Genomic DNA, 19,593 nt, shown 5'->3' with positions numbered 1-19,593 from the left:
AAACTTCTCCCACAGAGACCACCGACAGCAGCTACACGTATTTTTCTATAGATGTTATAAGTCTGAGATGAGTGGATCAGTGGTGGATCCGTTAACAGAACCTTTTGTGAATGGTGGACGCTTCTTTGACGATGACCGGGCAGAAACCAGTACCGTTATCTCAGAAACCAAAAATTCTTAATTTCTTTCCATTTGGGAAGTGACCGGTGTCATGTCATGTATTATAGTGTACTTATAGAAAATTCAGCGCTGCACACGGCTACAGCACCAAAACCATTTGCCCCCCGAGGAAGCTGACGCGAAACGCGCGTCGGGGCACTTCTCCACCCCAGGTATACACATGGCAGTTTGCCATTTACAGATTTTGATTATGGGTTTTTATACTAGTGGCCAAATATGCGGTCATGGGGGTTTTCATCCTACACATGGGCATTTGTGCAATTATATGGATGGGTGCAACTTTGTTTGATAATGATTGCCTTATATATATATGCAACCATTCCTCCAGGGTTTTTTTTGAATACATATATGTACTTTAGATGGCTATCATATAACATACTATAACTCTTGCTGCTACAATTTTTGCTGCTATTTTGAATGAAAAATAATTAGGTATCATGCATTGTCTTTGCACATGGCACTTTATTTCATACTTTTTGTAACCCATATGGTGGTTGCTTCATCTCAATTTGAGAGAGGTTACAGTTGCAACATTGCACATATTACTTGTAGCTTTATATTAATATTTTCTGGCTAAGGAATTTTTTTCTCTCAAATTTTTGAGGTCTACAACCGCTGTCTGCGAACTTGCGCTTATATGACCTACTGTTAAATTATGGGTTACATTTAAACATCCCTATTGAAAACATGTTTTTCTTCATTTCTGCCCATATATATATATATTAGTGTATATCTACAGGGTGGTGGTCACACCTGTTTGTTTCTTCTCTTTGTATATGCTATTAGCTCAATAAAATTATTGTATTTATTCCATTGGTATGCACCTTTTTCTTTTTTCTTGGGTATTTATGTTATTTAAGAAGGGCGAAATTTAGCGACCGGTTTTTTGGATTCAAAACCATAGTAAGTACAACCGAGCCAACAACACAGCCAGCACTTTGTTCGATAAATCATAGATTTTACCTGGAAACCATCAACAAGCAGTTGCTGCTGATTTTTCTATTCCAATTAGGAATCTATAAAGTGAAAAATGTCAAATATTTAGAAAGTTATCAACTTGGCTAATCTTGCACAGCAGGGTCGGAGAACCTCTGGACCACGGGCCATAAACATCATTTAGTCAGGCCTCCTGGTAGGTTCTCGGGGACCCAGTGCTGGGGTCAGAGGACATGTTTTGAAAGCCATTGGCCCTTTAATTTATCCTTACAATGCGAGTACATGCACATAACATTCACTCCTGAACACATCGGCGGATTATGTCCTGACGCTGGGCAGTGTCAGTATCAGGATGTTCTCTGAGGGAGGTGTCAATGCGCTCCAGTCCAAGCGTCTCCCGTGCAACGCAGATGCGCCAGCATCAACCCATGTGCAACGCAGATGCGCCAGCATCAACCCATGAGCAATGTAGACGCTCCAGCGACTCCCGTGTGCAATGTAGACGCTCCAGCGCCTCCCGTGTGCAATGTAGACGCTCCAGCGCCTCCCGTGTGCAATGTAGACGCTCCAGCGCCTCCCGTGTGCAATGTAGACGCTCCAGCGCCTCCCGTGTGCAATGTAGACGCTCCAGCACTTTCCATGTGTAACGTAGATGCGCCAGTGTCTCATGTGTGATGTAAATGATTCACTGTCTCCTATGAGTGATATAGACGCTCCACTGACTCCTATGTGTAATGTACACTGGGTGAGAAAAGTATTCAGGCCCCTTTATATTTTTCACTCTGTTTTATTGCAGCCATTTTGTAAATTCAAAAAAGTTAAATTTTTTTTTCTCATTAATGTACATTCTGCACCCCATGCTACAATTCTGTCTCTGAGCTCCTTGGCCAGTTCCTTTGGCCTCATGATTCTCATTTGGTCTGACATGCACTGTGAGCTGTGAGGTCTTATATAGACAGGTGTGCGCCTTTACAAATCAAGTCCTATCAGTTTAAATACACACAGCTGGACTCCAATGAAGGAGTAGAACCATCTCAAGGAGGATCACAAGGAAATGGACAGCATGTGACTTACATATGAGTGTCTGAACAAAGGATCTGAATACTTATGACCATGTGATATTTCAGTTTTTCTTTTTTAATAAAATTTGCAAAAATTTCTACATTTCTGTTTTTTTAAGTCAAGACATGGTGCAGAGTGTACATTAATGAGAAAAAAAATGAACTTTTTTTGAATTTACCAAAATGGCTGCAATGATATAAAGAGTGAAAAATGTAAAGGGGTCTGAATACTTTCTGCACCCACTGTAGATGCTCCTGCGTCTCCTATGTGAGGTCTATGTTTCAATCTCAGTGTTTCCTATGTGAGATGAATTCATCCACAGTGAGGAGAACCATGCTGGGAATAACTTACTGCTCCGAGCTCTTTTCAGAACTCATCACAAAGAATCGACTACTCCAGACCAAAGCAACCAAGGAAAAAAGCAACAATTACCATCACCCCTCACCAAAGAGAAAAAGCTCCACCGTCACATTAGGGAGGAGTAAATGTTTGACCAAATACAGCAGGGAAAATTACACATTTATCATTTTATACCTCTCCTGATCGCAGTTGATTTTGACTTTCGTAGGAGGAGTCTTTGAGAAGAAACTTTTAGCATTTTTAATGCATCGTTATTTTACCTTTGCGTAAAACTTTGCGTGGTTAGAGAACAAAAGAATCTACAAATTCTATCTGGAAACCGTCATCAAGTTGCTGTTCACAGATCTGTAACTCCACAGCATATACATTTGTAGAGTTGGGAGAGCTGCGCGGTGGAGACATTGTATAGAGGTCACAATTTTTCTGACTGTTTCCAGTTACCAAAGATAACAGGATGGTCAAATGTGTTACGCCAACATAGCCCGGGTGTCTTAGCGGACCTCCCCCCCACCTCCTGATAACACCCAGCAAACCTGCACACGTCTGGAGGAACTAACGTGAAGCGGGGGTCAGTTAGCAGCACTCATGTTTTATTCCAGAAGTTCATGTGGTGGTGGGGATGAGTGGGGGGGTGTCATGAACGCCTCGTCGAAACGGCGCCGAGAGGGAAAAGTGATCCTCCTGCCATCCAGAATGCTTTTCGGATAATTCAGCAAGTGAGATTCAGAGGAGAAACAGCAGAGCCCATCACCAAAAATATAAAGATATATAAAAAATTAAAAAAAAAAAAATCAGAATCACATGCCGCAACAGACTGTGTACAAAAAAGTGTTAACATTAGGTGTCCCTATGCGTTTTGGAGGGCGGGGGGAAGGAAGGAGCTGATTGAAAAGTGCAATTGGTCCCTTTCATCTCTGCATAGAGACTGTAAAAACAAAAAATACAAGCAGCTACGCACAGACAGACACAGGGCTATGGCGGAGTGTGTGCGCGTGTGCCGCTCCAGGACACAGGAGATCCTGCAGTGATTGTACAGAGGTGGGGGGAATGTCAGCGAACTCTGCGGGAAGGAAATGTAAAATGTTTGGGTAAAAAAAAAAAAAAAGATGCAGGGGGTTTCCCCTGTATCAAGCCAGTCCCATTTCTTCTAGAACGCTGCGCGGCGACTCATCCTCCTGCAGAGACAGAATACGAGGGTCAGACACAAGCACCAGACCCCCCGCCCACAACTCCCATCATATAGCTACCGCAGAATAGTGAGTGCAGCTCTGGGGTATAATACAGGATGTAACTCAGGATCAGTAATGTAATGTATGTACACAGCGACTGCAACAGCAGAATAGTGAGTGCAGCTCTGGGGTATAATACAGGAGGTAACTCAGGATCAGTAATGTAATCTATGTACACAGTGACTGCACCAGCAGAATAGTGAGTGCAGCTCTGGAGTATAATACAGGATGTAACTCAGGATCAGTAATGTAATGTATGTACACAGTGACTGCACCAGCAGAATAGTGAGTGCAGCTCTGGAGTATAATACAGGATGTAACTCAGGATCAGTAATGTAATGTATGTACACAGTGACTGCACCAGCAGAATAGTGAGTGCAGCTCTGGGGTATAATACAGGATGTAGCTCAGGATCAGTAATGTAATGTATGTACACAGTGACTGCACCAGCAGAATAGTGAGTGCAGCTCTGGAGTATAATACAGGAGGTAACTCAGGATCAGTAATGTAATGTATGTACACAGTGACTGCACCAGCAGAATAGTGAGTGCAGCTCTGGAGTATAATACAGGATGTAACTCAGGATCAGTAATGTATGTACACAGTGACTGCACCAGCAGAATAGTGAGTGCAGCTCTGGAGTATAATACAGGATGTAACTCAGGATCAGTAATGTAATGTATGTACACAGTGACTGCACCAGCAGAATAGTGAGTGCAGCTCTGGAGTATAATACAGGATGTAACTCAGGATCAGTAATGTATGTACACAGGGACTGCACCAGCAGAATAGTGAGTGCAGCTCTGGGGTAGAATACAGGATGTAACTCAGGATCAGTAATGTAATGTATGTACACAGTGACTGCACCAGCAGAATAGTGAGTGCAGCTCTGGAGTATAATACAGGATGTAACTCAGGATCAGTAATGTAATGTATGTACACAGTGACTGCACCAGCAGAATAGTGAGTGCTGCTCTGGGGTATAATACAGGATGTAACTCAGGATCAGTAATGTAATGTATGTACACAATGACTGCACCAGCAGAATAGTGAGTGCAGCTCTGGGGTATAATACAGGATGTAACTCAGTATCAGTAATGTAATGTATGTACACAGTGACTGCACCAGCAGAATAGTGAGTGCAGCTCTGGAGTATAATACAGGATGTAACTCAGGATCAGTAATGTAATGTATGTACACAGTGACTGCACCAGCAGAATAGTGAGTGCAGCTCTGGAGTATAATACAGGATGTAACTCAGGATCAGTAATGTAATGTATGTACACAATGACTGCACCAGCAGAATAGTGAGTGCAGCTCTGGAGTATAATACAGGATGTATCTCAGGATCAGTAATGTATGTACACAGTGACTGCACCAGCAGAATAGTGAGCGCAGCTCTGGGGTATAATACAGGATGTAACTCAGGATCAGTAATGTAATGTATGTACACAGTGACGGCACCAGCAGAATAGTGAGTGCAGCAGCCGAAGTGCTGTGTGTACTGAGGCTCCGCAGCAGCTGAGGTATTATGAAGCTCTGCAGCATAATATAAATAGGCATTCTTGGGGTGGATGTCTCCTATGACTGTGAGGGTCTGCATATCCTGTTTGTTGGGGGTCCGGATAACACCCAGAATGAGGGTCCATGACGTCTCCACTGTGTTTTCCCGTCATCGCCCTGTGGCTACCGATCAGCGCCTGGCTCCTGCCGTCCCCATAATCATTAATAAGCCCCGGTTTTACCATTTATCACTGATGGCCCCTCTCCTCGCCCCATAGATCATCATCATCACCACTGCCTTTATTTCCCCCTGTCCTATGAGTCTGTGGCGCCCCCACCCTACCGCGGATCATTAATGCTTCTCCTTCCCATTCATCATCTTATACAAGCTGTGAATGGCGCACACACCTGATCCGCCGCCGCTTGTCCCCCACTACTGAGGCTCGGCCCCCCACTCTATATAATCCCCCACCTGCTCTCGCTTGTAATCTCCCCACAACACACACTATCTCCCTCCCACTCTATCTCCAGTGTGGAAATTTCTTGCGATGAAAGTGAGTGGGTGGGAGTCAGTGAGCTGTGACAGGACAAGAGATGGGTGATTCATCCACTGCAGAGAAAGGGGTGGGGGAGCGCGAGCAAGCGAGGGAGACACAAAGGAAACTAAAGACACCAGTGTAACAAGTGAGCGAGACACACCGAGACTGACGCGAGAGGGGCCGACAGACGGCGGGCGCGAGGGGCCGACAGACGGCGGGCGCGAGGGGCCGACAGACGGCGGGCGCGAGGGGCCGACAGACGGCGGGCGCGAGGGGCCGACAGACGGCGGGCGCGAGGGGCCGACAGACGGCGGGCGCGAGGGGCCGACAGACGGCGGGCGCGAGGGGCCGACAGACGGCGGGCGCGAGGGGCCGACAGACGGCGGGCGCGCGGGCAGGAGACGGCGGGGACGGCGGGCGCGCGGGCAGGAGACGGCGGGCGCGCGGGCAGGAGACGGCGGGCGCGCGGGCAGGAGACGGCGGGCGCGCGGGCAGGAGACGGCAGGAGACGGCGGGCGCGCGGGCAGGAGACGGCGGGCGGAGGGGCAGGGGGCGGCGGGCGCGCGGCCGGAGGGGCAGGGGGCGGCGGCCGGAGGGGCAGGGGGCGGCGGCCGGAGGGGCAGGGGGCGGCGGCCGGAGGGGCAGGGGGCGGCGGCCGGAGGGGCAGGGGGCGGCGGCCGGAGGGGCAGGGGGCGGCGGCCGGAGGGGCAGGGGGCGGCGGCCGGAGGGGCAGGGGGCGGCGGCCGGAGGGGCAGGGGGCGGCGGCCGGAGGGGCAGGGGGCGGCGGCCGGAGGGGCAGGGGGCGGCGGCCGGAGGGGCAGGAGACGGCGGGCGGAGGGGCAGGAGACGGCGGGCGGAGGGGCAGGAGACGGCGGGCGGAGGGGCAGGAGACGGCGGGCGGAGGGGCAGGAGACGGCGGGCGGAGGGGCAGGAGACGGCGGGCGGAGGGGCAGGAGACGGCGGGCGGAGGGGCAGGAGACGGCGGGCGGAGGGGCAGGAGACGGCGGGCGGAGGGGCAGGAGACGGCGCGCGCGCGGGCGGAGGGGCAGGAAACGGAGGGAGCGCGGAGATTCAGGAAAGAGTGTAGGGGGGGACAACGAAGGAGGGGGGGACAAGGAAGGGGGTGGGAGGGGGAAGGGGTGGGAGAGTGGGGAAGACAAAGAAAAGGGGAGATAGAGAGGTGTGCCAGGCGAGGGAAGAACAAAAAAATAGGGTGGAGGCGGCTGGATTTCAGAGAAGTTCCAGTATTCATGAAAGGTAGGCAAAAGTAAGGAAGTCTCACCTCCTGTAGCATATCTGACTGCTCTATTGCCTTCAGGACGCTCTTCTTGGATGTGTCCTGGATTTCGCCTCCCATCAAAAATTCATCAAGGATAAAATACGCTTTCTCAAAGTTAAATATGATGTCCAGCTCACACACCTGTAAGGGGACACACAGGGCGGGGTGTCAGTGCATGTGCATCATCATGTTTTGACTGAGGGTGGACATGAAGACTCATAAGACAATAGGATTTGTATACAAAGAACAGTGGGTGTGTCACCAAAATTACTTTAACAAAAGTAACTTAAATATAATTGTTTTTGAAGAAGCAAAGAAAATCTAAGAAATTGCTGCAAATATATTCTTGTACATAGGGGCAGTATTATAGTAGTTATATTCTTCTACATAGGAGGAGTATTATATAGTAGTTATATTCTTGTACATAGGGGGCAGTATTATAGTAGTTATATTCTTGTACATAGGGGCAGTATTATAGTAGTTATATTCTTGTACATAGGGAGCAGTATTATAGTAGTTATATTCTTGTACATAGGGAGCAGTATTATAGTAGTTATATTCTTGTACATAGTAGTATTATAGTAGTCATATTCTTGTATATAGAGGACAGTATTATAGTAGTTATATTCTTGTACATAGGGGCAGTATTATAGTAGTTATATTCTTGTACATAGGGGGCAGTATTATAGTAGTTATATTCTTGTACAAAGGGGGCAGTATTATAGTAGTTATATTCTTGCACACAGGGGGCAGTATTATAATAGTTATATTCTTGTACATAGGGGGCAGCATTATAGTAGTTATATTCTTGTACATAGGGGGAGTATTATAGTAGTTATATTCTTGTACATAGGGGGCAGTATTATAGTAGTTATATTTTTGTAAATAGGGGCAGTATTATAGTAGTTATATTCTTGTACATAGGGGCAGTATTATAGTGGTTATATTCTTGTACATAGGGGGCAGTATTATAGTAGTTATATTCTTGTACATAGGGGCAGTATTATAGTAGTTATATTCTTATACATAGGGGCACTATTATAGTAGTTATATTCTTGTACATAGGGGGCAGTATTATAGTAGTTATATTCTTGTATATAGAGGACAGTATTATAGTAGTTATATTCTTGTACATGGGACAGTATTATAGAAGTTATATTCTTGTACATAGGGGGCAGTATTATAGTAGTTATATTCTTGTACATAAGGGGCAGTATTATAGTAGTTATATTCTTGTACATAGGGGGCAGTATTATAGTAGTTATATTCTTGTACATAGGAGCAGTATTATAGTAGTTATATTCTTGTAAATAGGGAGCAGTATTATAGTAGTTATATTCTTGTACATAGGAGCAGTATTATAGTAGTTATATTCTTGTACATAGGGAGCAGTATTATAGTAGTTATATTCTTGTACATAGGGAGCAGTATTATAGTAGTTATATTCTTGTACATAGGGGGCAGCATTATAGCAGTTATATTCTTGTACATACGAGGCAGTATTATAGTAGTTATATTCTTGTACATAGGAGCAGTATTATAGTAGTTATAGTCTTGTACATAGGGGCAGTATTATAGTAGTTATATTCTTGTACATAGGGGCAGTATTATAGTAGTTATATTCTTGTACATAGGGGGCAGTATTATAGTAGTTATATTCTTGTACATAGGGGGCAGCATTATAGTAGTTATATTCTTGTACATAGGGGGCAGTATTATAGTAGTTATATTCTTGTACATAGGGGGCAGCATTATAGTAGTTATATTCTTGTACATAGGGGCAGTATTATAGTAGTTATATTCTTGTACATAGGGGGCAGCATTATAGTAGTTATATTCTTGTACATAGGGGCAGTATTATAGTAGTTATATTCTTGTACATAGGGGCAGTATTATAGTAGTTATATTCTTGTACACAGGGGGCAGTATTATAGTAGTTATATTCTTGTACACAGGGGGCAGTATTATAGTAGTTATATTCTTGTACACAGGGGGCAGTATTATAGTAGTTATATTCTTGTACACAGGGGGCAGTATTATAGTAGTTATATTCTTGTACACAGGGGGCAGTATTATAGTAGCTATATTCTTGCACACAGGGGGCAGTATTATAATAGTTATATTCTTGTACATAGGGGGCAGCATTATAGTAGTTATATTCTTGTACATAGGGGCAGTATTATAGTGGTTATATTCTTGTACATAGGGGGCAGTATTATAGTAGTTATATTCTTGTACATAGGGGCAGTATTATAGTAGTTATATTCTTGTACATAGGGGGCAGTATTATAGTAGTTATATTCTTGTACATAGGGGCATATTATAGTAGTTATATTCTTGTACATAGGGGGCAGTATTATAGTAGTTATATTCTTGTACATAGAGGGCAGTATTATAGTGGTTATATTCTAGTACATAGAGGGCAGTATTATAGTGGTTATCTGTAACAAATATGTAGGGGATATATCTCATGGCTGGGCACTGCCTTTTCTCAGGCCATACAGCCAGAAGTGCAGATAGTGGGCAGTGTTGTACATGGAGGGTAGCATTCTGTGATGTAAACCTCTGTCAGGCTTTCATGTGCAGGCTGAGATTGCTGATCAGGTTCACCAGTGGAGTGTGCGCTAATCCTTAGCAGGAGGTATTTTTTTTTCTTTTTTAAGATAAATATGGGGGATGGGTGCAGCGTCCACCTCCAGTTTATTACTAAGCCCCCTCTGGCTGAGCGTGTCTGGCAGAGAAACTTACGCTGCCGAAATACTTGTCCAGCAGCTCCACATATCGGTGGATCAGCTCCAGGGTCAGCAGCTCGTTGTCCTGATCTTCCACGGCGCAACAGAAATACAGGCTGGCGTATCTAGGAGAGAGAAGGGTGAGAAGTGCCAGGAGAGAGCCGTGCTGATATGCTGGGGGTCCCATCACCCTACATCAGAGGGGCAGTGTTACAGGTCTGCAGCCCCCTTGTCCCTTCCAGCACGGCCATGAGAGCGCACCAGTCATCAGAGGATCCCGGGCACCAGAGCTTGTAGTTTGTAACTTCCACTTCTACTTTTTGTTTTTACTCTTGCCGTTGACTGATCTGTGTGGTTAGCCGCAGTTATATTTTACATTGATAGATTGGACTTTATCAGGCGAGCATCCCAAGGAGGGGATAACTCAATGACAGCTGGGGGTCCGGCTGGCCAGAGCCCCCAGTGGCTCCGATATAGATGACGGTGCTGCACATCCTCGGCCTCCGCGCCATTCATCATCTATGGGAATAGCCCCGTGCAGGGCTCGGCTAATCCAGCAGTACCGTAGACAATGAATGGAGCATAGGCAGAGTGGTCATTGAGAATCCCCCCCGCAGTAGTGGACTCATGGCAGCATCACCTTCTCTGGACAAGCATCTTCCCCAGCAGTCCCGACTTTTGGCCACACTCACCGCTTATAGACCACCTTGAGGTCCTTCCACTCCAGGAAGCTGCACATTTTGGGTTTGCGGCTGAGCACGGTCTGCATCAGGTCCCGCACCAGCTTCTTCTTCTCCCTCTCGGAGGTGGCCACGTACCACTTCTGTAAGCGCAGCTTCCCCTGCCGGCTGAACAGCAGCATAAACCGCATCTGTGGAGGAGGGAGGCGAAGAGTGTGAGAGCTGCGTCCTCTGCTGGACCATGAGCAGTACTGCAGACAATTCATTTACTGCCCTCTGCTGGATGATCAGTAGTAGCGCATGTTTCATTTAAAATATCAGACTGGTGCAATCTGATTGTATGATCAGGACAATGTCAGGAATACATGTGCTTAATTCTTTAATACACAAAATCCAACAAATCGACAAGTCTCCTGGATTAAAGGCCTTCTTCTGTAGAGTGTTATACACTGGCTCTACAGGGTGACAGCAGGCAGCGGTCATCATGACTTGGCATTCATTTGTGGTGCTGTACAACAACTCCCAGCATGCAGAGGACATTGCTCTAATTGAGAAGTGGTGGTGCTGGCAGTTTTACCTTATGCAATTTCCTATCTCCCAGCCCCTGCCCGAATCAGATATGCTGCTCTCTGTTACCAGCCATGCTATCACTACTCTGTATTTCAGCTCGTCCAATGCGCCATGTAGCAGCTCCACCCCAGCTGTCACAGAAAGTAAGGAGCACAACTAATCACTGCCCAACTCATCTATGCAGTGTTATTGGTGTCCACGCTGAGATACAGGGTCTACACCGCATTATGGGGGTCCACGCTGAGATACAGGGTCTACACCACATTATGGGGGTCCACGCTGAGATACAGGGTCTACACCGCATTATGGGGGTCCACGCTGAGATACAGGGTCTACACCACATTATTCGGGTCCACGCTGAGATACAGGGTCTACACCAAATTATTTGGGTCCACGCTGAGATACAGGGTCTACACCGCATTATGGGGGTCCACACCGCATTATGGGGTCCACGCTGAGATACAGGGTCTACACTGTATTATGGCGGGGTCCACGCTGAGTTACAGGGTCTACTCTATTATGGCAGGGTCCACGCTGAGATACAGGGTCTACTCTGTATTAAGGCAGGGTCCACGCTGAGTTACAGGGTCTACACTGCATTATGGGGGCCCACGCTGAGATACATAGTGGTCCACACAGTATAATGGGCCCCACATAGTGCTCCACACAGTATAATGGTCCCCACATAGTGCTCCACGCAGTATAATGGGCTCCACATAGTGCTCCACACAGTATAATCTGCAACCTGCAAAAAAACCTACAAAAATAATGTCCAACACTTCTGATAGCAAAATTAACCCCGAAGTCATTAGACTTCTCCCACTATATCTGCACTCTGAAATATTCTGAGACAGAGCATAAAGAGACCGAACTAGTAAGGGACAAAAAGCCAATTGGCAAAATACTGATAAAGAGTGGAAATTCAGCACAGCCCCCAGCTGGGGCTGGCTGACCACACAAAAAAACTGAACAGACCAACAAAATCAAGTGTGAACATTAGCAGAAAAACTTAGCTTTAGATGACTGGAACAGAGCTGAAAACCAAGAGCTGACAAGCCAGAAGGAATCACCAGCAACTGAATAGGGCGTCGGCTGTCTTAAATCCAATCTGAGACTCCTGAGATCCAATCGTCATCCTCAATCTCAGGTGGCAGATCTCCACCGATCAAATCAGCCTCTCTACCTCCTGTTACCACCAGAGGGAGTCTGGAAGGGGAACTCACAACAGGGCCCCACATAGTGCTCCACACAATATAATGGGCTCCACATAGTGCTCCACACAGTATAATGGGCTCCACATAGTGCTCCACACAGTCTAATGGGCTCCACATAGTGCTCCACACAGTCTAATGGGCTCCACATAGTGCTCCACACAGTCTAATGGGCTCCACATAGTGCTCCACACAATATAATGGGCCCCACATAGTGCTCCACACAGTCTAATGGGCTCCACATAGTGCTCCACACAGTCTAATGGGCTCCACATAGTGCTCCACACAGTCTAATGGGCTCCACATAGTGCTCCACACAGTCTAATGGGCTCCACATAGTGCTCCACACAGTCTAATGGACCCCACATAGTGCTCCACACAGTCTAATGGGCCCCACATAGTGCTCCACACAGTCTAATGGGCCCCACATAGTGCTCCACACAGTCTAATGGGCCCCACATAGTGCTCCACACAGTATAACGGGCCCCACATAGTGCTCCACACAGTATAACGGGCTACACATAGTGCTCCACACAGTCTAACGGGCCGCACAAAGTGCTCCACACAGTCTAACGGGCCCCTCATACTGCTCCACACAGTATAACGGGCTCCACATACGGCTCCACACAGTCTAACGGGCCCCACATAGTGCTCCACACAGTCTAACGGGCCCCACATAGTGCTCCACACAGTCTAACGGGCCCCACATAGTGCTCCACACAGTCTAACGGGCCCCACATAGTGCTCCACACAGTCTAACGGGCCCCACATAGTGCTCCACACAGTCTAACGGGCCCCACATAGTGCTCCACACAGTCTAACGGGCCCCACATAGTGCTCCACACAGTCTAACGGGCCCCACATAGTGCTCCACACAGTCTAATGGGCCCCACATACTGCTCCACACAGTCTAATGGGCCCCACATAGTGCTCCACACAGTCTAATGGGCCCCACATAGTGCTCCACACAGTCTAATGGGCCCCACATAGTGCTCCACTCAGTATAATGTGGTGATCATTCTATGATCATCATTTTACTGATTTTAGGAGTGTTGTCTTGTTGATCTGTATCATTCTCTTCTAATCGTCCAATGTGACAACACAGCATCTACTATACAATCGTCTAATTCTGTCTCCCTGTTTGTAACGGAAATCCTGCGTCGCTGATTGGTCGTGCCCGGCCAGGCGTGACCAATCAGCGACAGGCGCACGCCGTCCGTGAATTGGCGCAGAATTCGAACGACGCACACCACCCCTACCGTCGGGAGATCTGCGGCGCTAGCCGCTGACCTCCCGATGGTTGCCGTGGGTCATCTCCTGCCGCACGGAGGTCAGCGGCGACAGAGCCGGGAGATGACGGGCGCTAGCCTGATTGGCCGCGACCAATCAGCTATAGGTGCAGTCCGACCGTGAATTGCCGCGGGATTTGAACCACGCTTTTCTGATTGATCGCGCACGGCGACTTACCATGGAAAATCCTGTGTATTCATTGCATTATTCTTATATCTTCATAAATAAACTACATACATATTCTAGAATGCCCGATGCGTTAGAATCGGGCCACCATCTAGTTTAATCTTAATTGTCTATTTTCAGTAGGTCAAGAAACACAGACTATTGTGCGTATGAGCCTGGATATTGACTTTTGATTTGCGGTTAGCTGCAACTCATTGTACTACAATCTTTGTAAGACAGGAACTGAACAATAGGATGCTTTTTAATATGTTGATTACACATTGCACCAGATTGACTAGTTTGCTGACCTGCAAAACAGAAAAGGACAAGCTAGGCCGACCGATTAAATACTAAAACATTGAGAGTTAAACTCATCCCACCTCCCCCATGACCTGGGGATGATGGCAAGAAACACAAAAGTGGCTTGATGCAAAGGCCAGTACCCCAGAGAGACTTGGAAATACCCGGATTGCCCTGGAAATTCTGCTGGAGGGGCCTCCTATACAGAGAAGTATGTGGAACCGCACTCCTATATCAATCTCTAAGCGGAGGATTGTGACTCATCTCTCATTGCATTTACTCCATTACTGGACTGTATCTGTGTTCCCGGACTATTTTATCCTCCTCTGTGTGATGGATTGTTTTATCGACCTTTCGGTTTGCATGGAATAAAGGTTTTTTGGACTGTTCACTCATCTGTTGATTGTGTGATACCGGAGTACGACCCCGTGACAACTAGTGGCAGACGTGGGATCAACAGAACGCAACCCAATTTAGAACCACCCACAGAGTGAATACAGAAACTGGACCGTATCCGGTCTACAGGAGAGAGCCAAAGATCTGGGCCTGAATTACCAGGGACTGACTAAAGAGTCCTTAAGTCATTTACTGGTGGGTGCTAACCAGAAAACCTCCTTCCAGATGTCTAACGGACAATCACTGGAAACCGGGATCTCCATCCCAAAAAGCCAGTGGTTGGTATGGTACAAAGAAGAGATGGCGGCTCTGGGCTCAGGCGTCTCTCACGAGTATAAGGCGGAGACTGCTCGCCGAGCACAGCGGAGACAAGAAGGAATGGAGCCTGAAAGAGGGAGTAATGTGATTTGGAGTGTAAAACCAATGATCTGGGAGCCTATACGGATCACCCGGATGGACTTCAAGCCTCTTAATGCTTCTGGAGATGTGGAGGGGTTCTTCAAGGACTTTGAGAAGCAGTGTGCGGTGATAGGGGTGAACCACTCTGGCTTGTTAATGGGACTCCTGAACGGAAGCGTGGCGCAGGCGTACCGAAACATTGACTCACAGCAGAACCGTGATAACATTGTAAAATGGACTATTCTAGATTATCATACTATTAACCCAGACTCATACAGGGCACAGTTTTGAGATCTTCCACGCACCATGGGGGGGGAGATCGTTTAGGATGCATGTCCATTAGATCACCCAGGCATGTCGGAGTTGGCTGGAAGCGGAAAACGCCTTCACCGTGGAAGATGTTATACAGGCGTTTGTTGTAAAACAATTTCTTGCCAAGTGCCCCACAAATATGGGAATGGGTCCGAGAGCACACCTTGGATAGAGCTGCAGCCCTGGCCGATGATTCCCTTAGTCTCCGACCACAATGAAGGGGGCTTGTGGACAATAAAACACAGCCTGCTCCCGAGCTCTGGCTCCCTCCGGTTATATCTGCCCCTCCACCCAGCCGTAGGCCGATGACAATCATGCCTCACAAACCCGGGCCCCAACAGTTTCGACCACGACCTGGGGGAATCACAGAGAGATGTTATGGGTGCGGTCAACCTGGGCATCTGCAATCCAGCTGTCCCTCAAGGACTCGGAGGGAGCCCATGCACCCCTACCTCGTCTGGTGAACTTTGTGCACTCCATCTGGCCTGAGAAAGTTACAGTGTCATATTGTGGGCGCAGTTACCCGACTACAGGTCTTTCAAGCACCATGACATCCGGACTTCACCGGGGGGCAACCCACCATGACCCCTTCATCAGAATTGGTAAGCAATCCATCCCCAGCTACACTAGAAGAGTCTTTGGATAGCGAGGAGTTTAGAAGAGAAACAGGTGGTGGCACTACCTTGGCAGCCCTTAGGATAAGGGCAGGAACTGGGCATGTGGGAGATAATGGGGATGGCCTCACTCGAGAAAAGGGATTGTAATATCGCGTAACAAAGGTAAGTGACAAAAGCATTCCTGATGCAGTGACAAATCGTTGTCCCTCAGAAGTACAGGGCATAGCTAATCCAACTGGTCCATGAGATCCCTTTGGCTGGGCATCTAGGGGGGAAAATGGCTGAAAAGAAACTCACCCAAACAATTTACTGGCCTGGCATATCGCAGTCTGTAGCCCACTATTGCCAATGCGATGTGTGGCAGTGAATGGGGCATCCAGGAGCTCAACATAAGGTACCCCTGCCCGTAACTGAAAAACCATTTCAACGTGTAGCTGTGGACATCATAGGACCTCTGGATCACCCCAGCCAGTCGGGGAAAAAAAATACATCCTGACAGTGTGGACTATGCCACTTGGTATCCTGAAGCTGAGGCCCTGTCCACTATTAACAGCAGTAAACCTAGCTAAGGTTCTTGTTATCTTTACCCTGGTAGAGTTCTCTAGTGAAATATGATCGGATCAAGGGACTCTGTTCATGTCAGACCTAGTCCAGCACATTTGGCATACCTGTGGTATTCGAGCCATTTGCACCACCCCATACCACCCATGGACCAACGCATTATGTGAACACTTTAATGGAACCTTAAAAAACCATGTTGCAGGCTTTTGCGGACTTTTAAAAGAACTGGGAAAAAATACCTGCCATATCTTCTCTTTGCCTATCGGGAGGTTTCCCAAGAGTCCCCAGAATTCTCTCCCTTTCAACTTCTGTTTGGCTAGAAGGTGCCTGGGCCTCTCGCTCTTCTGAAGGAACACTGGGAGACATATCTCAGACACCGGAACGCCCGTCATTCCCGATGTCATAGAACTCCAGAGACTAAGTCTCGCATAGCTAGCTGCTTTGGCTAAAGAACACCAGCGAATGGCCCAGTCCAGACAAAAGACCTGGTATGACCGTAACGCCAGGACGTGGGAATATATGGAAGGACAACAGGTGCTCATGATTACTGCTTCCACTGCCAACAAGCTTCAATCGACGTCAGAAGGCCCTTATCAGGTTGTCAGAAGAATTACACTAACCACAGTATTGTCCTGGACCTTAGAGGTCGACGACAGAAGGCTGAAAGAATATCAGGACCGATCTCTGCATGTTCTAGCCAGCTGCCACAGCCCTAGTGATACCTCCGAGGAGGAGTATCTCCCCGATCTTCTCCAGGTCGCACAAGCAGTAAGATCCCTGGGAACAAGTGTCCCTGGGCTCCCATTTATCGGATATACAAAAGGACAATATTTTTTCCGTACTAAGACTGAGAGCTGCTGCTTTCTTCTCAAAGCCGGGGTGGACTACTCTCACCAACCACCATGTGGAAACCTACAGACAACGCCCCATGCAGTAGGCTGTTTATCAGGTTCCAGAAGCTGTTCAAGGCATCATAGAGAACTAGAGATGAAACAACTCCTGGGGCTCTCCTGTTGTCCTTGTCCTCCACCAATAGTGCCACTTACCCTATGTCCAGTATTGATGACCTATTGGATTGGCTAGCCAGTGCCCAATTTGTAACCATGCTAGACTTGAGCAAGGGGTACTGGCAGATACCCCTAACGGAGGATGCACGGGAGCGCCCGGCCTTAATTACTCCATTTGGGCTTTTTGAGTTCCTGGGAATGCCCTTCAGAATGAAAAATGTCCCCACTACTTTCCAGAGACTGGGAGATCGACTGTTAGAACAATGTCAGGACTTTACCTGTGCTCCCTTGGCATTGCCATTTTCAGCACAACATGGGAGGAACATCTTACACATCTGGGCATAGTGGAAGACCGTATCCTGACTGCAGTACTGACCATTCGCCCTGATAAATGCCAGTTGAGGATTGCTGCGTTACAGTCCCTTGGGTATAGTGTATGAGGTGACCCTGAGGTCTGGTGTAGACTCCAGACTAAAAAGCAGCTACTTGCTTTATGGAAACTGATGGCTACTATCGAAAATTTGTTTCTAAATTCAGCACTTTGACCAAGCCCCTAACCAAGATGATCTGCAAGAACATGCCTACAAATGTGACGTGGACGACTGAATGCGAGGATGCCTTTTCAGCAACAAAGACCGCCCTCATCCCGACTCCTGTCTTGGCCGCCCCGATTTTAAGAGCAGGTTCCTCGTGCATACAGATACATCCACCTTAGTGATCAGGGCAGTGATGGGGAGGACTATCCTATTGCTTTTACCAGTCAGAAAATATTGGATCAGGAAGTTGCCTGTGCCACCATTGAAAAGGAGTACCTTGCCATTGTATAGGCACTAAACAAAATTGCGGTCATATTTGTATGGCAGAGACTTTACATTTGTGACAGACCACAACCCGATCACATGGCTGAAAAGCATATCAGGGGACAATGGACGATTACTGCAGTCTAGATTGTCCTTACAACCCTACAGCTTCTCCATAAAATACAAACTGGGAAGCCAAGCCAGAACGCTGATGGACTGTCCCAACAAGAATAACCAGACTCCCTCAGGCCGACCTACCCATACCACTGTACAAGGAACGATCAACAGTTGAGCAATGTGGGCTAAAGAGAGGTGGCTAGAGGTTTGCGTAGACCTCATGGCATGCACAATTAAAAGGGGGAGAGGTTGTGATGAAGTGATATGGTGTGTGGGGTATCTTTCCAAGTTCATATTTTTAGTGATTTTAGGAGTGTTCTCTTCTTGATCTGTATCGTTCTATGTAACCCCTCTAATGTGAGGACACAGTAATCTTCATTATCCAGACGTCTATTTTCAGTATGTCAAGAAATACACAGGCTATTGTTTGTATGAGCTCGTTCGTATGAGCCTGGATATTGACTTTTGATTTGCTATTAGCGGTATCTCATTGTACTACCATCTTTGTAAGACAGGAACATACAGTAATTGAACAATAGATGTTTGTTAATATGTTGATTATACATTGCACCAGGTCAGCTAGTTTGTTGACCTGCAAAACAGAGGACAAACTAGGCCTATTGATTAAACAATCAAACAATGAGAGTTAAACACATCCCACCACCCCTCCTCCAACCTGTGGATGATGGCCTGAAACACAAATGTGGGTATAATAAAGAGAGATTGTCTATCCCCCTGAAAAGAGAGACAATATAGATCCTTTGTGGAATGCTGATGCCAAGGCCAGCCCCCCAGATTGCCCTGGAAAAACTGCTGGAGGAGCCTATATGGAGAATTATCTGGCGTCGCAATGCCATATTGATCTCTAAGTGGAGGATTGTGCCTCATCTCCAGGGGCTTTTATCCAGTAACTGGACTGAAGACGTGTTCCCGGACTATTTTATCCTCTGTGTGGTGGATTGTTTTGTGGACCTTTCAGTTTGCATGTAAAAAAGGTTCTTTGTACTGTTCACTCATCCGTCACTCTGCTGATTGTGTGATACTGGAGTAGGACCCAGGGAAACCACGTCTACACTGTATCATGGGAGTCTACACTGTATTATGGGGGACCACAGTGTATTACAGGGTCTACACTGTGCTACAGGGTCTGCATTGTATTATGGGGTCCTTGAGGAGTTACAGGGTCTACACTTTACTATGTGGGTCCACGCTGAGTTGCAGAGTCTAGACTGTATTATAGGGGCACACACTGTATTGTGGGGGTCCATACAGAGTTACAGGGTCTACACTATTATGTAGATCCACACTGAATTATGGGGGCCCACGCTGAGTTACAGAGTCTAGACTG

General features: G+C 47.2%; 1 protein-coding gene across 1 annotated transcript in view; it reads right to left on the bottom strand.

Annotated features, from left to right (window-relative positions):
- Positions 1-3,107: 3,107 nt before the first annotated feature.
- The window catches only part of AP1S1 (adaptor related protein complex 1 subunit sigma 1), a 33,986-nt gene continuing 17,500 nt past the window's right edge, over positions 3,108-19,593 (bottom strand). Inside the window, exons 2-5 of the mRNA XM_073561663.1 lie at positions 10,513-10,691; positions 9,837-9,945; positions 7,092-7,229; positions 3,108-3,713 (exon numbers count right to left, since the gene is read on the bottom strand). Of these exons, the coding sequence (XP_073417764.1) occupies positions 3,666-3,713; positions 7,092-7,229; positions 9,837-9,945; positions 10,513-10,691 (474 nt within the window). The 3' untranslated portion in view covers positions 3,108-3,665. The remainder of the gene's footprint in view (positions 3,714-7,091; positions 7,230-9,836; positions 9,946-10,512; positions 10,692-19,593) is intronic.

Source organism: Dendrobates tinctorius, unplaced genomic scaffold (assembly GCF_039654945.1).
Source record: "Dendrobates tinctorius isolate UK_male_01 unplaced genomic scaffold, ASM3965494v1 ptg000324l, whole genome shotgun sequence".
Classification (NCBI taxonomy): Eukaryota; Metazoa; Chordata; class Amphibia; order Anura; family Dendrobatidae; genus Dendrobates; species Dendrobates tinctorius.
This window is presented reverse-complemented; position numbering and strand designations above follow the sequence as displayed.